The sequence below is a fragment of the Python bivittatus genome, unplaced genomic scaffold (genome assembly GCF_059951505.1).
Source record: "Python bivittatus isolate LINGU-HERP-01145 unplaced genomic scaffold, Pbiv_v1 ctg000080_np1212, whole genome shotgun sequence".
In the NCBI taxonomy this organism is placed as follows: Eukaryota; Metazoa; Chordata; class Lepidosauria; order Squamata; family Pythonidae; genus Python; species Python bivittatus.
In genome coordinates, this window is record NW_028277035.1 from 80,345,958 (window position 1) to 80,367,297 (window position 21,340).

General features: G+C 38.8%; 1 protein-coding gene across 6 annotated transcripts in view; it reads left to right on the forward strand.

Annotated features, from left to right (window-relative positions):
- ADAMTS9 (ADAM metallopeptidase with thrombospondin type 1 motif 9) overlaps window positions 1-21,340 on the forward strand; it is a 143,366-nt gene that overhangs the window by 43,863 nt on the left and 78,163 nt on the right. For all 6 annotated transcript variants that reach the window (XR_015794964.1, XM_088134396.1, XM_025170169.2 and 3 more), the window contains exons 13-19: window positions 3,198-3,379; window positions 4,510-4,646; window positions 7,044-7,161; window positions 7,426-7,521; window positions 12,672-12,835; window positions 12,962-13,091; window positions 18,188-18,314. Coding sequence is in view for 5 of the 6 variants with exons in the window: in XM_088134396.1 (XP_087990522.1) it covers window positions 3,198-3,379; window positions 4,510-4,646; window positions 7,044-7,161; window positions 7,426-7,521; window positions 12,672-12,835; window positions 12,962-13,091; window positions 18,188-18,314 (954 nt within the window). In the remaining variant the exon portion in view is untranslated. The remainder of the gene's footprint in view (window positions 1-3,197; window positions 3,380-4,509; window positions 4,647-7,043; window positions 7,162-7,425; window positions 7,522-12,671; window positions 12,836-12,961; window positions 13,092-18,187; window positions 18,315-21,340) is intronic.

Consider the following 21,340-nt stretch of genomic DNA (forward strand, 5'->3'; position numbering starts at 1 on the left):
AAATCAAGACCGAATCTGAAGCTGTGTTTATGAAGACTGAGCCCCCAAGACCTTATTTCATCACCAAAACTCAACCCTGAACCAGTGAAACTATCCCTTAGTCCAGAATTGCTCGAGCAAAGCTATGATTTGCATTGGGAAAAAACAGTCAATTCAGAGATTTTTCTCAGAAGTACAGCTGAAATGGAAAGTGGGAAATTTACTTCCCCTGCCTGCTGCAGTCTTGATATCTGCCATATGCACATACCTAGAGACTACTCTTAACACATAAAATAATTCTAAAAGACAAGTATCTTTGCAAGTGTCCTTTTCACTTGGGGTTGAAGGTTGTCACATCAAATCACAAACTGCTTTGAAGACTTTTACAATCTCCAAAGAGGGTCATCTGCTATGATCAGGAATTATTCCTTTTTGCACTGAGAAGTAATTGCCCTACTTTTCTGGATTTTTGTCATGAACAATACAAACCAACATTTTCAAGATAGAGTATTACAAACCAATGCAAAAATGTTGCAGTCATAAAAACAAATCAGGAAAATATTAAAGTTCTAAGTTTTTAGAAGAGGCTATAAAAGCACTTGATTGACAATCCCTAAAATTCACCGCATTGGAACAGCAGCCTTATACTGATAACTGTAGAGCCTTTCCACTTTTCAAGACTGTAAGATAGACTTTTGCATAACAATCTGTTGGTTAATGATTCACAATGAAACTTTAATATATTAAAAAAAAAATGATTTGTAAAAGTCAAATCAACTTACAAGTCGTGATTCACCAGAGATTTCACACTTCCTACAGTAGATCTAGGCCTTTTTGAAGTAGGATTAGGTTGAGATCCGGTTTTGCTTGCTTCTAAGAAAAGCAAGATTAAGCCTTAAATTCTCTAAAATCTCATAACTTTGTCAGAATATTCAGGAGCAAGCTGGAAAAGAAATCCATTTCAAAGCTGTAAATATGTATTAACCCCATTCATCCTAATTGAAAGGAAGTTTCATTATAGCACTCTGAAGCTTGTAAATGAGAGCTTGGAAGAAGAACCTGGTATTGTACAGTTTGTGACAGTTCTGCATATGCAATATGTTACCTCTGATAGTTAAAAAAAAACAATATTCTGGGAAGAATAGTATTGCTTTCAGAAGTTATTGTAGGTGGCCTTTAGACCAAGTTTCATGTGAATTAGAGTCCTATCCATTATTGTTTACTGTCTTCAGATAAAAAGTTCATGCCATCTTAATGAAAAAAGGATCATGTTTACAAGTCTTAAGAGATATTTTCTATGAGCACAAAGCTCATAGGTGTGTTTGTTTAAAAGTGGGTCCCATGTAATTATGTGATTTGTTCCAGGCATCGTTGTCTTTGGGGGAGTGGGAGGGGCAGAATGCAAATACCATGGTTTACATACTTGCATCAAACGTCAGGATGGATGTACGTAAGGGCAGGGCTTGTGTTGTGACGTCACTGCACACATGTAATTTTCCATTGTTTTTGCTCTGGATCTTACATAGATAGGTATGGAATTATACTACTGATAGCTATAGGATTACAATGTAAAATGTAATACAAATTAAGACTAAATTGGCAAACTTTCACAATAAAAGAAGGAAGTATTTCCTGTCACATTGTTAAGTCTTGAAAAGAAATTAGGCCCAGCAGATGGAGCATTGCATTTGAAATATGTTTCCATTAAGAAACTGACCTTTCATATTTTCCTGAGCAAATAATTTCTTCATAAGTGATGTGCAAGGTGTGAAGTACAACATGCAAGTTAAATATCCAGTGAGGACATGGATTGAATGGCCACATACTTGATAATCCTCACCTTACCTATTTTCATAAGTATTGGAAGGTGGCATTAGTGATTCACCATCAGATTCATGCCCCTTTTTTGAATCCCGCACAGAAAATAGAGGCCCAGAAAAGAATCCAGCTCTATCTGTCAAGCTAAGTGTAGGGTAAAGGATTTGATAATCATCTTGCTTTTGCAGTCCCAATCAAATAAGAAAAAAGTATCTTTCTTTGGCCCTTAGGGGGCTATTCCACATAGCTGGGAGGTTGCATTTGCCCTCCGTGTGCTATACGTGTTGCAGACTGAAATTAGTTGAGTTTCTCTTCCTCTCTGAAAAGATCCTGAAATGTAACCATTTCCATTACATGAAAGCATTTCAGTGCTTTCTTGGGTGGAGGATAGACTGTTGCAATGCACTCTACATGGGGCTACCCTTGAAGAGTATCCGGAAGCTACAGCCAGTTCAGAAGGTAACACCTTTGCTGCAGGAGCTGCACTGGGGCCAGTTTGCTTCCGGGTCCAATTCAAGGTGTTGGTCATTACCTTTAAAGCCCTACATGGCATGGGACCAGGCTACCTCAGGGACCGTCTCATCCTCATTATATCGACCCATCCTACCCGGTCAGGCAGAGAAGGTATGTTGTGGACCCCATCCACGAAAGAATATCACCTGCCAGGGCTCAGGAAAAAAACCTTTTCTACCATTGCCCCAGCCTTATGGAACACTCTCCCCTCAGAGGTGAGGCGGACCCCCACTCTCTTTCAAGCCTCCCCTCCCTCCCCTCCCTTTTCTTCCTTTGCACACTTTATCAGCACATTTAAGGTGTGCTAAACTAGTTTCCCATTTCATCTGAATGTGAAACAGATTTAAGCTCCAACTAAAAGGCTTGATTGCAAACAAATGTTTATCTCGAATTGCAAGTTGAAATTATGGACTAAGTTTAAATTATAGTTTCCTAGTATAAATATAACAGGACCTTATTATTTGATAAATACTTCTCCTTGCTCACTAAAACAATTGGATGTTTTAATTACTCCTAAACTGGGCCATAAGATAATAGGTTACTTACCACTTTGCTTTTGTTTGAATGTGATTTCCACAGTCTTTATAAATACCTTTCGTTGCTGTGAGAGACCGGATCCCTGACTCACAATAAGTATCAACCAAAGATGTAACATGCTGGATGGTATATAGGGCCAGCCTGGTTTCTTTCGGAGAAAGCTGCCATCTTTGTTTAAAATGGAAGCATAAAAGCTAACTTAATTCAGACACGATAAGGACTTGATATAACGGGATGAAAACAAAAGCTGAGAAAAACATCATGAACTCAAAAACTGAGGGGCTGAATCTGAAAGAATCTGAAAGCTTTTAATGTCATTCATAAACATATATTTTTTGTTTATTTCTTAGGCCAAAAAATGGTGGAAAATACTGTGTGGGACGCAGAATGAAATTTAAATCATGCAACACTGAACCATGTTCTAAACAAAAGAAAGACTTCCGTGATGAACAATGTGCTGTCTTTGATGGGAAGCATTTTAACATTAACGGTCTACCTCCTAATGTGCGCTGGGTTCCTAAGTACAGTGGAAGTAAGTGCATCAATAAGGCAGCTAGAACTAGTGAGGATTCATGGAGGACACACCTGTCCCCCCTCCCTGTACTGCTGTGTTCTTCCCAGCTCTGCGGCTGACTCTCCGATAAAATAAACTATTGTTATGAGCTGAATTACTCTGAAAAATGCTTTCCCCACTGAGTTACTTAACAAGAAATTGAATGAATAAACATTGAAAGTACAGTTGGGAAAATCTGTCAAACATAAGACTGGGCAATTTTAGTGTATAAATCAGAGAAGGAACGTCACCTTTTCCTATTTTTTTTTTAATAATATTTTATTGAAATTTTAAAATTACAAAGTTAAAAGTTAGAAATGAAAAAGAAAATGAAAAATACAAATTATAAGGAAAAGGAAAAGGAAAAGAAAACGTGAGATAAAGTAAAGAAAAGAAGAAAGACATGAAAAATAGATAGCTTCCAATCTATCTCTGGTCTTAAGAATAATAAGAATGTCATAGGTGCTAGTTTTTAATGCATTTGGTAGGAATAATTCTTTGTCAGAACATATCCCATTACATTTATAATCTAATCTTCAAATCCCCATGTAAGCTTCGCCCCGCCTGCATTTTGCAAATAGTCCATCAATGGTTCCATTCCTTAAGATAATAATTATTTGATTTTTCTTTTAATAAACAAGTCAGTTTATCATTTTCTGCCACTCCTTTTCCTATTTCTTTTCCTCTGATACTATATCTCTAGGTGTCAAAATGATTTTGTTTGTTTGTTTGTTTGTTTGTTTGTTTGTTTATTTAATCAATTTATGGGCTCCAGCTTCAAAAAAAGCTTCCTCTACCTCCTGTTTGTTTTTGGTCCTCTTCTCACGGAAAGCAAGCTCTCCTGTCTACTGTTTGGCTATGCTACTTTCAGGCAGCAGCCAACCTTGGCGTCCAGCGCCTGTTTCTCCTTTTAACTGAGCTGGAGACGGCCCAGGGTGTAAAAGATCAATGATTTAGGCCAAGCAGGTATTGGCAGTCCACGTTTCTTCGTATGACTCTAAGAAGGATGAAGCGTGAATTCAGTGCTATGGATCAATGACAAGAGAGCATTCTTAACAAAGAAAGTGGAAGACCAGATAGAAAATAACTGGATTATTTTGTTTTGGCAGTTTTAATGAAAGACAGATGCAAGCTCTTCTGCAGAGTGGCGGGAAATACAGCTTATTATCAGCTCAGGGACAGGGTTATTGATGGCACCCCTTGTGGCCCAGACACAAATGACATCTGTGTCCAAGGACTTTGTCGGGTAAATATTACTTTATTTTGTTAACAAGCTGACTTTTTTCAAACAAGGGTCACGTTTTCCACCTTCTTCTCACATGTACTGATAATTCTATTACATGTCCTTTGTCTTAATTTAAGCCAGAGCCCTATTTTATATAATTTAGACCAATGTTTCTCAACCTTGGCAACTTTAAGATATGTGCACTTCAACTCCCAGAATTCCCCAGCCAGCCATGCTGGCTGGGGAATTCTGGGAGTTGAAGTCCACATATCTTAAAGTTGCCAAGGTTGAGAAACACTGATTTAGACAATAGTATTTCTGTTTTGTATTACCCCTTGACTAATCACAGTAGTAAAGTTCCAAATTATGCAGAATGTCAAGTATGTCAGGAGTAAATAAAGGCCATCATAAGAATAGATGCTGCTAGGTCTAATGCATGGCTCCGTTAATGCCGTGTGCCAGAGCTTGGAGGCATCAAAAGCCTAAACTGAATCTACAAAAAAGCCAGTCCAGTCCAAAATAGATCTGGATTTAGCACCTAAATTCTGATTGATTCCTCCTTTAGCAGAATGTGTTGCTATTTCTCTGTAAGCAAGGACAGCTCACTATTCATAGTGTAGTATTTGTTTTCAGTGAAAAAAAATCTTCTATTTAATGCCCAGCAGCTGCAAGTTAGGGAAGATTTCAGGCTTGAGTCTTGAAGAACTGCTGTCAATTTAGCTTAAAACAGGTGACCTTTTTGATCCTGATGGCCACACCAGTTAGTGAATGGGTGGCCACACTAAATCATATCCGCTCATTCATGCAAACGCAACCAGTACAGTTTTTCTATTTACTTTTCCTCTCATTCTCAGATACTTGCTCACATTCAAACACTTATACCCCAAGGCAGGCAGAAATGCTGCTTCCCCATCTCAACCTGCAGGGATAGAGAGATTTAAAAGTCCCCTCCTTGCATGCTGACATTATTTTACACACGTCCTTTTCATCTCGGGACCAGTCTTTGCATAGGATAGGCATGAAAGTTAAATGGAGAAAATTAGGCCTGGGGAGAGCCCAGCAACATGCACCATCTTCCTCACTTCAGTTGCTTTCCTGACTATCTACCAAAGAGGCCGTTAGTGAGCTGTTGGGAGACGATTAAGTTTGAAGAGACAGTAGGTGAGAAAAATAATCGTTTTCCCCATTTCAATCAGACTTTCACTATCCTAGGAGTATTATTGTACCAGGAAGACAGCATGCCAGGATAATTCCTTCTGTGACATCATCCTTCAGAAATCAGCAGCCGCAGCAGCAGGGGAACAGGGATGGGAACCAGAAAGCCTGTACTGATCTGCACAGGAGCCCTCTGAGCACTGCGTGCGTCCAATGCTTGTTCCACATGAGATACCAATAGTACTGAGCTAAATGGGCTAATCATCTGATTCAAGTATAAATCAGCTCTATTCTCTATTGCCTGTAAATCCTCTTTCCTTTGAAAGTGATTGGGAAAAAGTGGAGAGGCTGAAAAACCATATATTACAAGCATCCTGGGCTTTCTGTTTCCTCTGTTCCTCTGTAGTATCAGAACTGAAACAGCCATGTTGCTCTTCTTTCTAGAGAGACTTAAAGGATTGGCTTGCACCTATGTCTTTATGAGAATTGTTTAGATGCCATGCTTCCCATAAAACAATATCATTTAAGTGGGGCACTTTTATATCTATAAAACTGTCATGCTGTATGCTACAAGAAGTTTGTAAATGGGAGCATTTCCTTCCCTGAATGTCTGAAGCACTCTGAAAATGCAGGGCAAGAATGAGTGTATCTTAAATGAGATTACATTGTGCTCTTGAGATTCTGGCTTTAAGCATCTAAGATCACATCAGAGTAAGTTTCTATTTTAAGAGGGAAACTTTTTAGTAGAAATCTCACTTTCTTTAGAGTTGCAGAATAGATGATCCACACATTTGAGATTGGCACTATTATGGACAAGTAACATATACAGCTGAATGTAGATAATCGGGGCAATTCTGTCATTCTGTTTGGATCACAGTTGCATCATGATTTGGCTGAAAGTCAATAAGGGTAGTGCTTAATAGGCCAGAATCGTCTGCAATTGCTGTCCATTTCCACGAGGCATAATCATCATTGTGTAATCTTCTCTGTAGCTCCAGGAGCTCACCTGCCTATCCTATCACACTTCTCTCCCAGCATGTGGAGTTGTTTTGCACTTCACGTGGCTTGAAATATGCTTACTTTTCATGTCCTGATAGGAGGATGGTTATGATTATTATAGTTTAACAGAGGATGTTGGAAAAATAAAGAATGAACGGGCTGTCAGAGGCCGTGGCTGGTAATATGGTTTTCATTTGCAACCCTGTAAATTCTATCTTATTTTCATATTTGCTCAATCTCATTCTGAACTTTCTTTCTCTAAAGCAAGCTGGATGTGATCATGTGCTCAATTCCAAAGCCAGAAGGGATAAATGTGGTGTGTGTGGTGGCGATAATTCATCATGCAAAACCATTGCAGGGACATTCAGTACAGTGCACTATGGTAAGAAGTGAAAAGCTTTTTGCTAGCAAACTGCTGAACCGTATGTAACATGTTTTTAAAAACCAATACTATAATGAACAAGATTTTGCTTTAGCTTTTTTTTTTTTATATTTGAGTTTCTTGTTATTTGATGATAGCATTAAGGTAGTAGCTTAGTTATTGTAATGCTGAATTAGAGTACAGTTTTTCTTTTCATCATTATCATAAAAAAACACAAAGGCTATAAGTGCACAAAAAGCTTGACTTTCTGATTTATCTTCTCAGGTTATAACACTGTGATACGCATTCCGGCTGGTGCTACAAATATCGACGTACGGCAGCATAGTTACTCAGGGAAACCAGAAGATGATAATTACCTTGGTAAGACGGGATGCTCTTCAGCAACTGCAAGTTAATGTTACTCCCTTCAAAGAAGAAATGCTTTTGCCATACTATCATAGGACTGTTCATTTGGAAAAGGCAGGAAGATCATTTGATCTATGATCCCGCTATACTGGGCCTTCCGATATCATTTTAGGATAGGCTCATATGAACAATTCTTAACAGACTTGGCCAAGTGTTAATTGCACCATATGTGGCCACATTAGGGTTGTTGTTTTTTTTAAAAAAATAATCCTATTCAGATGTGAGGATGGAAAGTAGACATTTTTATTGCTACCATCATTGTAGCACTTCATCTGAGGGATAAGGGAAGGCCTGTTGAGGATCCCGTCAGTGAGAGAAAGTCGACTGGCAGGTCCTAGGAGGAGAGCCTTCTCTGCTGTTGACCCTGCCCTATGGAATACTCTCCCCCCAGAGGTGATGCGGGCCCCTTCCCTCCCAGTTTTCCAGAGGGAATTGAAGACTTGGCTCTGCCAACTTGCGTGGGGCGAGGAAAGATACAATCAACCCTGGGGATGGCTGGGGCCTTGATGACGCTCCCTGAGTTTATTAACACCTACTTAACATCAGCCTCTTGGAAGTATCATATAGAAAGTTTGGTTTTTTAGCATATTTTAATTAATTAATTAATATTTATCTATTTTAATTAATGTTTATTCTGTTTTTACTGTAATCCGCCCAGAGTCACTCCACCATGAGATGGGCCATGACAAATTTGAAATATAAATAAAAATAAAGCCTGAATCTCATAGACATGGGGGCATTTTCTTGGGAAGAATTAACCCCCACTCCCCACCTTTTGTGGGTACGATGGTCAAGATGACCAGGTCTACCTCCCTCCCTTTTTCTACATTTTAAAAACTCATTTGACATGGCTTTAGAATGAATGTTGTTCTTTTCTCTATTCTGGGTTTGGAATATCTTTCAGCTTTCATTCAAAATCTAGGACAGAAAAAAGAACAAAATGTGCCCCAACTGAGATGTCTATAGAAGCTTTCAGTATGATGCATTTACATTCTTTATGCAGTTAAGACAGTGGGGTCAATTTCCTGTAATGGCCTCTGTCTTATGCATACAGATATTGATCTTAAAACTTTTGGAGGGATTTCATCTTTCTCATTTAGTCTTTCATCCTACTCAGTTTTTTTCACATTTTTCATGGTTTGGCTAATTTAAGTCTAATTAATTTCACTGGGTCTATTATAAGTATAAATCTGGGTCTACCCATTATTAGCTGACACCACACAAACATACTAGAGAATGGAATGTGAACATGCCTGGATTCTCTGTAAAGCTGTAACTGTAAAGCTCTCTATCAGTTGTGTCCTTCCTTATCTCTTGCAGTCTTGTTCAGTTTGACACTGAGCACTCCTTTAGGGCAGTATAGTAGGTGGGATAAGGAACAGGTGAGAAACTAACTTAGGAAATTAACGACATAATAATAGTGGGCTGTTTTTTTCAGGAAACAATATATTTTAAAGGAAGGCATGGTTTCCTGAACTGAAAGGGAACTCTATTTTTAAGCTGTGAAGTTTTCATCTTTTAGTGTATAGCTTTGTACAAACTTCAAGTCAAAGACAAAATATGATGCAAACCCAACTCTTTCTAAATCTCTGTTTAGAATTCAGTTTAGAATTCATTGTTCAGTTTAGAATTCAATGCACTCTGTACAAATAAATGTTTTCTTTCTTTCTTTATGATGTTGGATGAGGAGGAGGGTAGGCTGGAAGATAGGAGTAAGTGAACTAGCATAATGCTGTATATGTGTCTGGATGTGCTTGAGATGTGTTTTTTTCCTATAATTGTGGGTAGTGTGAAAGATTACAGCATATATAGTCTCTTCCCACACACACACACACACACACCCATGTATACACCCAACTACACACAAGTGCTGTAAACTATTATGCCTTTGAATTAGGTATGGATGCATATAGACTCCACAACTCTAAAACAATTCTTACTGTTGTTCTTATGTACTCAGAGCTAAAGCAAATCTACTGGAAGGAAACCCAATTAAGTTTTAGGCTTTGAGTTTATTTACCCTGTCTGGAAGTGCAGAAACCTATTAGGATGCATAGAAGCTGATTCATTTCAGAAAATCCTAGGATGGTGATGAAGCCTTGTTTCTCTGTGAGATATTGAGGTGGTTTCTTCTTCTCTTTGGCCAAGCCTCTTTGCATTGTGGAAAACAGTGGAACTAAGTCACGAAACAAAATGCTTGAATGCAGATGGAGGAAAACACATTCTGAATCTGGTTAACCAGGCCCTGTTCTATGGCACTTAAAGTAACAACAGATAATTTGCTTTCCAGTAATATAATTTTTTTGGTAGTGTAGTCCTGCAGACATTTATTAAATAATAGGAAGGAAGGAAGGAAGGAAGGAAGGAAGGAAGGAAGGAAGGAAGGAAGGAAGGAAGGAAGGAAGGAAGGAAGGAAGGAAGGAAGGAAGGAAGGATCAATTGTCTGCCATGACCAGTTTGGCATGTTTGAGGATAGAGCTATTTTGATTTAACTGGACCTAGATTACTTGAGTTAAGTCAATCAAATGATTTGCAGTGTGAGACTGCATAGCTCCATTATCCCCTTGAAAAGGGTGCAGTCTAAATTCTGAAGAAACATATTTCAAGTCCCATGATGAATTCCTAGCATGGTTTTGCACTGAAAGCTAGTGTGACTACAAGTGAGATTCATATTTGGGCATGCATCCCCTCATGCTGGCTAAAACTACTTTTTTCTTCCCACTGTGATTTTAATTGATGACTCTGCTTCACCCTGGAGTAAGACACTGCATGAGGAATAGAAATACTATGATTTCTTACCAAGAGCAATTATGATGGTGGGACGTAAGCACACAACAGCAGCCCTTAAACAGTAGGCCACGGACCTGGAAAGCCAATTAGATCTGACTGCCCTACCTACAGATGTGTTTCTGGGTAGCCATTTTACTATTTTTAAGCCAACAAGATATTTAAGCCAAATAATGGTTCTTAAATTCCGAAAAGCCCTAACTCTGGCAAGATTCAATGATCTTCCAACAGCTGTCCTGGGGAAGCAATGCCAGGATATTGCATGTGAACACAGACTTTGCTCCTGTGGTGAAAGATTGATGAAACATTAAACCATGTTTTGCTATAATGCTCTTATTATAAAGATACCCAGTTGTAGCTAATAACCTCCATCTAGTCAGATTTCCAGCCACCCAGATTAATTTTATTTATAGTTATTATTGTCCAATTTATGTGATTTTATTTCTCTGAATGTGGCTAAGTTTTGCTTTCTTGCTTGTAAAATATGATATGTTCTGACCACGTCAGTTTTCATATTATTACTTTTGTCACGATTTTAAGCTGTCTCAGAATTCTCTTCATTTCTTGTCAAATTGGCCAATGACTGTAATAAAGCTTATTGAGTAGTGGCTGAAAATGTTAAGTGCAGCTTAACCAATTTTATTGGATGAGCTTCAGCTCTTGAAGTCTAAGGATCAATCCATCCAGCTGCTTGTGCTCTGATGTTGTCCATCTTAGCTGATCTACAATATACACTGTAGATATGGTCTAAACTGCTAGAAGTGATCAGGGTTTTTTGTTTGTTTGTTTGTTTGATTGTGAGGAATGGAAACAGTGGTACAGCCTACTTGAAGGAATTGAGATTTTAACTTTAGATCAGTGTCCAGTCTTCTATTTTTCAGCTAGAAGATTGCATATCAACTCCAGTCACTACTAAATAATACTGATTATCTAGCTCATTTCAGTGAGGTTTTAGGATCAGTAGAGACTTCTTTGTTGATTCTCACCAGCTTTTGATACCACTGACTGTGCTATCCTTCTGAGGAGTGGTTCACCTCCTATTTGGATAATAGTTCTGAAAATTGATACCGGAGGACTGCTATTTTATCATATAGAGATCTCACTTTGAGGTCCTTGAGACCCCTATTTTGTCTCACATTGTTTTTAATATCCAAAACTGCTGAGATAAGTTGTCCAGAGAAACAGGCTGAATTGTCATTACTGTAATATTTGGCTAACCTGATTTCTAGACATCATTTGCAGTGTATGCAGGTGAAGTAGTAGCCACCTTGAATTAATGTTTGGATTTAGTAATGGGCAGAATGAGGGCAAATAAGCTGAATTTAGTCAGATAAGATATGGCTTCCATTAGATGATTCTGGTTGGTTAAGTTGAATATTGCTTGCTCTAAATGGGATTACATTTCCTCACTAGGATCAAGTTTATAACTTGGAGGTGCTTGAAGATCCATCTTGGATACTTGGGATTAAAATAATCTGAAGCACAATTGAAATCCTTTTATTGACTTTGGATGATGTATCTTCTACAACTAAGTATGAATAGAAATGAATTGGGAATGTACTATAGGTAGAGTTACATTTGAAGACTCTACAGATTCCATATTAAAAATAAACTTTTTGGGAGAATTATCTCGTGCTGGATTGGCCAAGACTAAATGGCACTAAGTTAGAACTTCATTTGTACAGGTTGTCTGAAATCATATAAAAAGTGTAGGTTTTATATCTCACCAAAGCACACCAGGAGTAACAGAAAATTAAGAATGACACATAGCTTTTTTCTATTACATTTTGAGCTGGTTATTGTTAGAATCACATTCAGGTGGAATGAGGTCCATTCTGGCAAAAATATGTAACTTTAACAGATATTGTTCAAACATTATATATAGGTACAGTTCAGGAATACCTTGAAAGCATTCTGCAGACTATTTCAAAGTAACTGTAGTCTAGTCCATAAAAGAGCACAATTCTACATCACCCTTCCACAATCTGGTAGGGTTGGACTAGAATTCCCATTTGCCCATCTAGTTGGTGGGTTGTGGGGTTGCATCTAGAAAGCACCAACCTCTAAGGTTATGATTCCCCAATTTATTCTAATTGGGCTGCTTTGTAAAGCAGACTGTAAATTATAGAGTTCATATTAAGTAGATAAATTGATTTCCTCACTGCCAGAAGAACCACAAACATTGGGCTGTCTAGAGGTAAAATAAATAAATCAATACAAATATAAAATTCACTTGAAATAACATCCTTCATGGTGTATACAAGAATAACACTTTGATTCTTTTTTTTTTTTTTTTTGGTTTATCTTTGTATACATAGCATTGTCAAGCAATGAAGGCTTCATATTAAATGGAGACTATGTTGTCAGTATGTTTAAGAAGGAAATCAAAATTGGAAATGCTGTGATAGAATACAGTGGCTCAGACACTCCGATTGAACGAATCAATTCTACATATCGCATTGATCAAGAAATAGTTCTTCAGGTGAAAAATCTCTCTTTTTTCCAAAATAAAATAAAATAAACACTGTTATTTTTATAACTTTTATGTAGACAAAATAGCACAGTCCTTCTCTTGATGTTAAGTTTTTCTGTATCTTTTTCTTCTCAGGTTTTATCAGTGGGTAATTTATATAACCCTGATGTTCGATACACATTCAATATCCCCATTGAAGACAAACCTCAGCAGTTTTATTGGAATGTCTATGGCCCTTGGCAACCCTGCAGTAAACTGTGCCAAGGTATGTGGCTTTAGAGGGATTGGAAAAACATTATTCATTGGTTTATCTTGAATTCTATTGACAATGCCATTTTCCCCTTCATTTGCTTTTAGTTTCTGATATAATTCATGCTTTACATTTCCAAAAGCTGTAGTAGGATGATGGATGTTGTCTTTAAGCTGCTCATAAGTCTAAGACCCTTCTTAATACTTTAGGATGACTCAAGGGAATCTTTACCTTATTCAGATAGCTTCTTAAAATCATGGCTAGCCACTCTGCATTAGAGCCAGTTTGGTGTAGTGGTTAAGGCATCAGGCTAGAAACCAGGAGACGGTGAGTTCTAGTCCCACCTTAGGCACAAATCCAGCTGGGTGAACGTGGGCCAGTCCCTCTCTCTCAGCTCTAGGAAGCAGGCAAGAGCAAGCCAATTCCAAAATTTTGCCAAGAAAACTGCAGGGACTCACCAGGAGTCAACACTGATTCTAAGATGCCAAAAACCCCAGCAGCTCTCCATTAAGTTGGCATCTCTTGTGCTGCTCACATAAGCTACTAAGCATGAGCAAACACCATAGCTTGGCTTAGAACAACTCAGTTCTTTTGGATCAAGTGCAGCTTCTTTATATATACAGTATCCTACATTTTCTACAGGACCTCAAGGTAAAATATATATCATGCTCCTTCCTGCTATTTTTCCCCACAACAAATACCTCATGAGATAGGTTGGGCTGAAAGGGAATGGCTGACCCATGGCCACTCACTGGCTGAGGGTGGACTGCTCCTTGTCCAGCACCTTAACCATTACTTCACATACTAACACTAACACATTATGTTATGGGAAACTGGAAGCTTGAAACATTATAGAAAGAATGGAAAACAGGAAGTTGAAGCAAAGTGTACAGCATATTTTAATCTTTCCTTGTAACATCAAGAATTGTGCTTCTGCCCCAATACTGTTCTCACGTTGTAAATTAAACAATTTCTGCTAGAGAGATAAAAATAAAATTAGAACAGAAAAGTGGAAGCTGTTCTGAGGATAATGTTATGCTCACATAGATGACTGATATGACTAATTAATCACAAGCAAAATGGCCTTTGCTTCATCCTCACAACCTAATTGTCTTTGAAACATCTGTAATTCTGAAGACAACTGAAGGAGTAAAGGCAGTTAAGCGTATATACCTGTAAACAGTGTATTTCACTACCTCTGTGATCCATGTGTGAGCCAGCAGACTTCCCACAGTTGCCCTTTGCACTTTTTCTAATGTGCATACTGCTGTGTCTTTATAGTTTCACTTTCACAATTAATCTGTGACTATCAAACTAGAGCTATGGCTTGCTGCTATAGTGGGAAGAGTCAGAGCCAAGGAGTAAGTCCCAACAGACACAGGCAGCCAGCAAATCTACAAAGACTTTATTGCTTTGATGAATGTTTCACAGCCCCTTCTGTCCAAGACAACTTTATTGGCTGGCGAGCGTGAGCAGACCCTTTCCATGGAATAACTTACTGCTAGAAGTTTGCTCCAAGCTAAAACTACGTTAACAAACCTGAGAAACCCATTTTACTCTCTAAAGCTCCTAACCAGTTTCACTGGTAATAAAAGCTATTACACCTTTACAGATGGGGAGCTGAGAGTGAGAAACAGTGATTTTTGCCCTACTCTATGCAATAAGTTAATGGCATTTTTCTCAATTCCAAGGCTTTCCTTTCTCTCTTTCCTAGATCATACTGGCTATAACTGCCCGAAGCCAAAAATCTTAATCCTCAAGTTGGAGTGGCAGGGAAAAAGTAATCTAATTGAAGGATAAATTAATATTAATGGAATTAATAATGTTAGGATGTATGAGAAAGGCAGGGAAGTAACCAGTTTGACCCCCAAACATGTTCTCATTGATAGTCTTTTCCTAACATGTGCAAGATTCTACTTATGTAAGTACATGCTTTTCCAGTCTTGCAATTCTGCAAATTCTGTGTCTGTATTGCAAATGAAATTAGCTTCCCTGGCCTTACTTTTTCCTTGGAGACTGATCTTTTCAACAGGCTTTTCTCACAGGTTCTGGTTATTCTTTTATATTCAAAGCACAAGTTGTTTCCTCTTTTTTTCATGTCCAGCAAGATACCAAGCTAAGTCCCCACAGTGTCCTAGGGGGCCTGGGAAAATCAGTTAAAGGCTCAATTATTACAGCCAGAGAAGGAGTATACATTTCTGAGAACTGGATTCATCAGAAATTATCTAAGGTTTTCCATGTATGAACTAATTGTCCCCAATTCACAGTATAGAAAGCCATTGTGGTGGGAGGTGGGGTGGGGAGTTACAGAGAGGAGCTAATGACAAAATGTGCATTGTGATGCAAACTATGAGACTTATGTTCTTGCATCCAACATCTGGATGCAAGTACCAAAGGCCAGGGTTTGCACTGCGAGTTTGTGCTGTTTTTCCTTTTTTCATCATTACAGTCTGTACTAGATGCCTGTATTCACAGCAAGAGTGGCATAAATACAATGAGGTAACTGCTTTGGGTCCCATAGGCCTTGTCAGGCTCCCCTATGCCTTCAACAAATCTGATAGTGTGGGATAGACTAGCATATATGGACTGCAAAACTCAGATGACCTCTAGATGTGGCAGCAAGGAGATACAGAAACTCTTAACTCTTTGCTGCCATCTGGTGGAGTTTTGCAGAGCAGACATGGTATCTCAAGCTCAAGATTCCAATAGAAATGATAACCGTGCAGAAGGAAGGAGGCAGCCAACAAGGGAGGAGCCACTGCTGCTCCCACCTCCTCCTGTGTTCCAGCCAGTTGTTGTCTCAGCAGCAGCATTCAGTGGGAGTAGAGATGTCATTGTCATCCTCCTCCTCTTTTTCATTCTCTTCTCATCTCCTTCTTGATGCTTATGAAGGAAGGAAGAGGGAAGAAACTGGTATGCAAACTCCCAGATGATCATGAGAGGACAGCAAAGGCGTTGTGTTTTCTGCCATCTTCTGGCCATCCAGAATTTGGAGCCCAGACTTTCAGGTGGCTGAGTTCGGAAGGACCTTTTAGAGGAAGAGGCATGAGTTCTGCCAGCACATGTAGCTGTATCAGTGATGGCAGGGGGAGAGGGGGTCTCCTTGGTTTTAATGGTAGAGCAGGTGGTCTGACACTCAATGGCCAGTTAGGTGCCAGTAGGTTCTTTTAGGATTCAAAACAGTAAACACAGTCATGGAACAAAGAGCCCAAAAGTTTATTGAAGTAATATACTGTAAATTACAAGAGATGATATACCTAAATACTCTTTCTGCAGACGGGAACTCAGAAAAGATTGTGATGGACCTCGTTCTCATGCCAGCTGGAACATAGCACCTTTCCAATTAGGTCTATGCTGAAGTTTCCAATCTCATCCTGACTTAAATACTTTTTCATGGGTGAGGGAGGGTACCTGGAAATGTCTGCCCAGAGCATTCCAGGAGACATGTATTTTCTTGGCATCTTTCAACTCATCCTCCCTTATGAAGAGTTATACATTTGTTCTTTAGAGCCACTTTGGTGTAGTATTTAGAGGCACCAGAGTAGGAACCAAGAGGCCATGAGTCCTCTCTTAAGCACAAAGCCATCTGAGTGACCTTGGGCCAGTCCCTCTCTCTCGGCCCTAGAAAGAAGGAGGCAAGGGCAAACCACTTCCAAAACCTTGCCAAGAAAACTGCAGGGACTTGTCCAGGCAATCACCAGGAGTCAGCACTGACTCAAAGGCACCCCCCAAAATAGTTGTTTTTTACAGTGATAAGGTTGAGGTAAAAACATAAGTTTAGCAGATATGCGTGCATCAAGGTCAGTACAAGATAAGGTTATTTGAGGGTAATGAAAAGAAATAAGAGTGCAAAGGCAAGCAAATAATACAGTATTGGGTCATATAGGATAATATGGAAGTTATATAAGATACCAAGAGAAAAGTGGATCACACCTTTATTTATTTAATTTCTATCGCCACCTATGTCAACAAGCGACTGGGTGGCGTATGGTCACAAAAACATAAAACAATGCAAAATAAATAAATATGGTTTGCAAAATACAAAATAAGTACAAAATATAAAATGCAAAATAAGTAAATATGGTCCATTTTTTCTGCCTGAATGCTAGGAGATGAGGGGGGACCCCAGTGAGACTGAAGCCTGTTTCTGCTGCAGGGAAGAAGCAACTCTGGGGCCTTTCCCTTCCCTTTTCCTCACCCATCTACATGGCTGCTGAGGGGTGGGTCTTGGCCCCTGAACTCTACCACTATTGTTGCAGAGGACCCAAATGAGTTCTTGGCCCAGAGATTTCTGTATGTGCCCCTGCACAGCACCTTGAGTTAGGAGGAATTGCATGAATTATACAAATAGTCGTTATAATGGGCAGTCGGTAGAGAGGAATGGCACTGTTAGCCTAACCATTATTGCTTTCTGGCTTCATCATTATTCTGCCCTTAATGAAACGAAGGGAGAAGAAGAGAGCACGTGGTGCAGCCAAACCATTCCCTACTTAAACCTAGCAAATGGGATCGTCACTCCTGCAATCAATGTAGATGGGTCAAGCTCCATGTTACGTTCATATGCAGTAGCAGATGGCCCTCTGGCCTTCATTTTAATTCAGCCTAAGAGCAAAAGTTCCTGCTTCAAGTCATTGCACATTGTTTGGTGGTGCTTGAACCTTCCCCCGCCAAGATACTTGATTTAGGAATTCCCTCACTTTTGATATATTTGCAGATTAAAGATGGGGGAGTGGGGGAGACTTCAGTTGCATCAGTTAGCAATTTTATTTATTTTATTTATTTATTTATTATTAAATTTGTATGCCGCCCATCTCCCCCAATGGGTGACTCTGGGCAGCTCACAATTAAAATCAAAAACCCATAAACAATTAAAAATACCCCATATATAATTAAAATTAATTATTAATTCTAAAGGAAGTTCTCAAATACAGCCAGGTTTTGAAAAGTAAACTTCAGATATCCTGGTGCTGCAGTGAGCCAATGTCAACTATATAAGAAAGGCATAAACAGTATTTAGAATTCTTCTGAATGTAGGGCTCCTTTGGAATATATGTATGGATAAAATGAGTTCCCTATCATTCATGCAATTGTGTTCATTTTGTTCTTTTCAGGAGAACGAAAAAGGAAACCGATTTGCACCCGGGAATCTGATCAGCTCATGGTATCTGACCAAAGATGTGATAAAATCCCCCAACCTGATCCAGTGACAGAGCTGTGTAATTCAAATTGTGAATTAAGGTAAGACAGTCTTATAGATGTGTTGTACTGGATTATATTGTTTTAAACGTTATGATTTAAATCTTAAATGTTATACATCAAAGTGTACAATGTTGCACCTTCCATTTGGGTTGCAGACAATCCAATTCTACCCCCATTGAACATTAGCATCAGGGTAGTTGTTTGTTCTATGCCACTTTCACTTCCTATGGAGCTGCTGTGTAATCTCATAGATTTTAATACTATTTTATTTGTAAGATAGTGATAAGAACCTTTGGGGCACAAAAAGCATCCAAAGCAAAATTCAAATTTAGAAGAAATAATCATCATAAAACGTTAAGTGGCAAAAAAACCAAAGTAAAAAAGCAATTAATTACAGAACAAAACATTAGTTTATTTAGTGACAAACCTTCCACTTATCCTTGGAGAAAGGCCCTATGTAAGCTTCCCCAGAATGCAGTTATGAAGACTGGGCACTGCCTAAGAAGGCCTTGGCCCATATACTTTCCTTTGAGGTTACAGTAAAATTTATCAAGGTAGTCATGATTGCTTTGGCAAATACTCCTCCACTTCTGATCACAAATGCTATATACAGGTAGTACCTGGGTTAAGAATGCCTGGTTTAAGGACAACCCAGATAAGAACGGAGCCTATTGTAACAAAATTCAAGTTAAATACACAATGGTTCGTGTTCATTACACAATACTACTTATACAGTATTATACAGTAATACTGTTCCGGCTTACATACAAATCTGACTTAAGGACAGACCTTGGGAATGGAACTCGTTCTTTAACTGGGGACTACCTGTATGTAGATACTATGATTCCATAAAAACCTTCTGGTTTGCAATGTTGTAGCTTGCTTTTTGGTGTGCATCCTACTATACTTAAGGTATTCATTTATTGTATTTGATGCTATTAGAGATGGCACTAGTTGCTAACTCATAGAAGTTGAAAAAGGGAATTAGAGCAAGTCATGTAGGAGTATGGCTAGAAGGCTAATAGATGATCTAGCTTTAAAGGCAGCATGTCACTGTATATAGCAGTGTTTCTCAGCCTTAGCAACTTTAAGATGTGTGGACTTCAACTTCCAGAATTCTGCTGGTTGGGGAATTCTGAGAGTTGAAGTCCGTACATCTTAAAATTGCTAAGGTTGAGAAACACTGGTATATAGTCAGGCTAGAGGAAGAGGAAGGTTGCTTTCATGTCATGCTTGTGGACTAGAAGGAAGTACTTGCTATTTCCAGAATAGTTGATTCAATTAGGGAGTGAATGATTTTGGCTCTGAGTTTACCTGCAGTATACATGTGTGTACACCCAGATTTGTTCTCTTTCTCATTCACCAGTACTGTAGTGTAGAGAGGCTTAATCATTCCCTTACCCACAAATCATGCTCTAGATTTCTATTCCCCTGATGGTAACACCAACAAGGAGACAATGGTCTTGAGGATGCTCACTCAAAGGGGGAAGCCTCATGCTGTTCCCTCTCAGTGTCTCTCCATATGGCTGTTTTTCCATTTCTACCATCCTAAGTATATCCCCACCTAATTGCAAACTGAGCAACATAGCAAAAATGTGAGCCTCTCTCAAAAAATGTATAGGCCCCCAAAAGAGCAACTGAGGCCCACATGTATCCCACAAGCTGTGGGTTAGCCCCATTAGACAATCTGGATTTGCCTTAGTCATGTAATGGGGGGGGGGATTAGGTGGGTTCTGTTTTTAAAATTAAAGGGACCTGGAATGAGGGTATTAAATGCTTCCTTTCATCCACAACTTCCTATTATTTGGTCCTTGGGTGCTCCCCCCCCAGAAAAAAGTATTTGGGGCTGTTCAGTGGTTAATAAGAATAAGCCGGGGGGTGGGGACACTTTTTCCCTTCCCTAATCAAAGTGCATAGTACTGAAAAGCAGCCCAGATAATTTACACATGAAGCAGGAAATCCCACAAGTACATTTCCTTTTCTTTGATAGTCAAAATCCATTAAGCGACTAATCATTTTCTCCCCTTTTATGATACTTAGACTTCCCCGCTGAGATTGGTAACTCTAATCTAATGATAGGTCAGGCATGATTTCTGTTTCCCCTGCACACACACTTTAAAATTGCATAATATGAATCTCAGTCACTCACAGATAAAACAATTGCCATTAAAAAATTGGAACCTTTAAGAATACTTTTTTTCCCCACCTCACATTAGAGAGTGCAGAAGGTTCATATTCCCAAAGAATGGACACTGCATATGAAAACTGGAATGCCAATTATTACTTACATTACTTACTTTCTGGGCCTGCTAGCTTCCCTTCGGATCCAGGGTCAGTACTGGATTTCTTGGGGCAGGAGTGTCTGGCCTGTCATCTGGGCTTCTTAGTGATGGCACTATAGTTATTAAAATTTATCAGCAGTCAGACCTAACGGGACCTGCTCTGCTAATTTTCATTTTTTCAGTCTTTTAATTGTTTGGATTTATGGGAATTATATTGCTGCCACTTTCTGATCGGTCACATTTTAATCATCCACTTTGTTATTACTATCTTGTAATGTTTTCTAAGTGTTGAGAATATTTCTGTTGTAGGGTGATGTAGATTGTAAATAAAAATAACCAATTTTCAATTTAGCCCCATAGAAAAATCCTTTGGTAGCAGAAAATAGTCACTTAGGTTGTCATTTTCTTCTCTTACTGTTAAAAGAATAGAAAACATTTTCTACATTTCCTAAAATTGTAGCTTTAGAAATGCAGTCACAATCTGAACAGCTTGCTCTTCAGGGGAAAAAAAACACTGCTTACAAATAGATTTACTGTTTTTTATGTAATATGCTGAAAGTTGCCAGATGCCTCTTATTTGAAAGGATAATAAGAGTTCCCTATTTTAGGTTTTTTCCATCCTCTCTCCCCAAAAACATCACAACTCCACAGATTGTAGATGAAAGTTCTTGTTTCAGAACACTAAACTTCATAAAATAAACACCCATATCGTCCTTCTCTCTCTCTATCCCCAGCACCCTTTAAAAGAAAAAAAAAAGGGGGGGGGGTCTGCATTCATTTGGC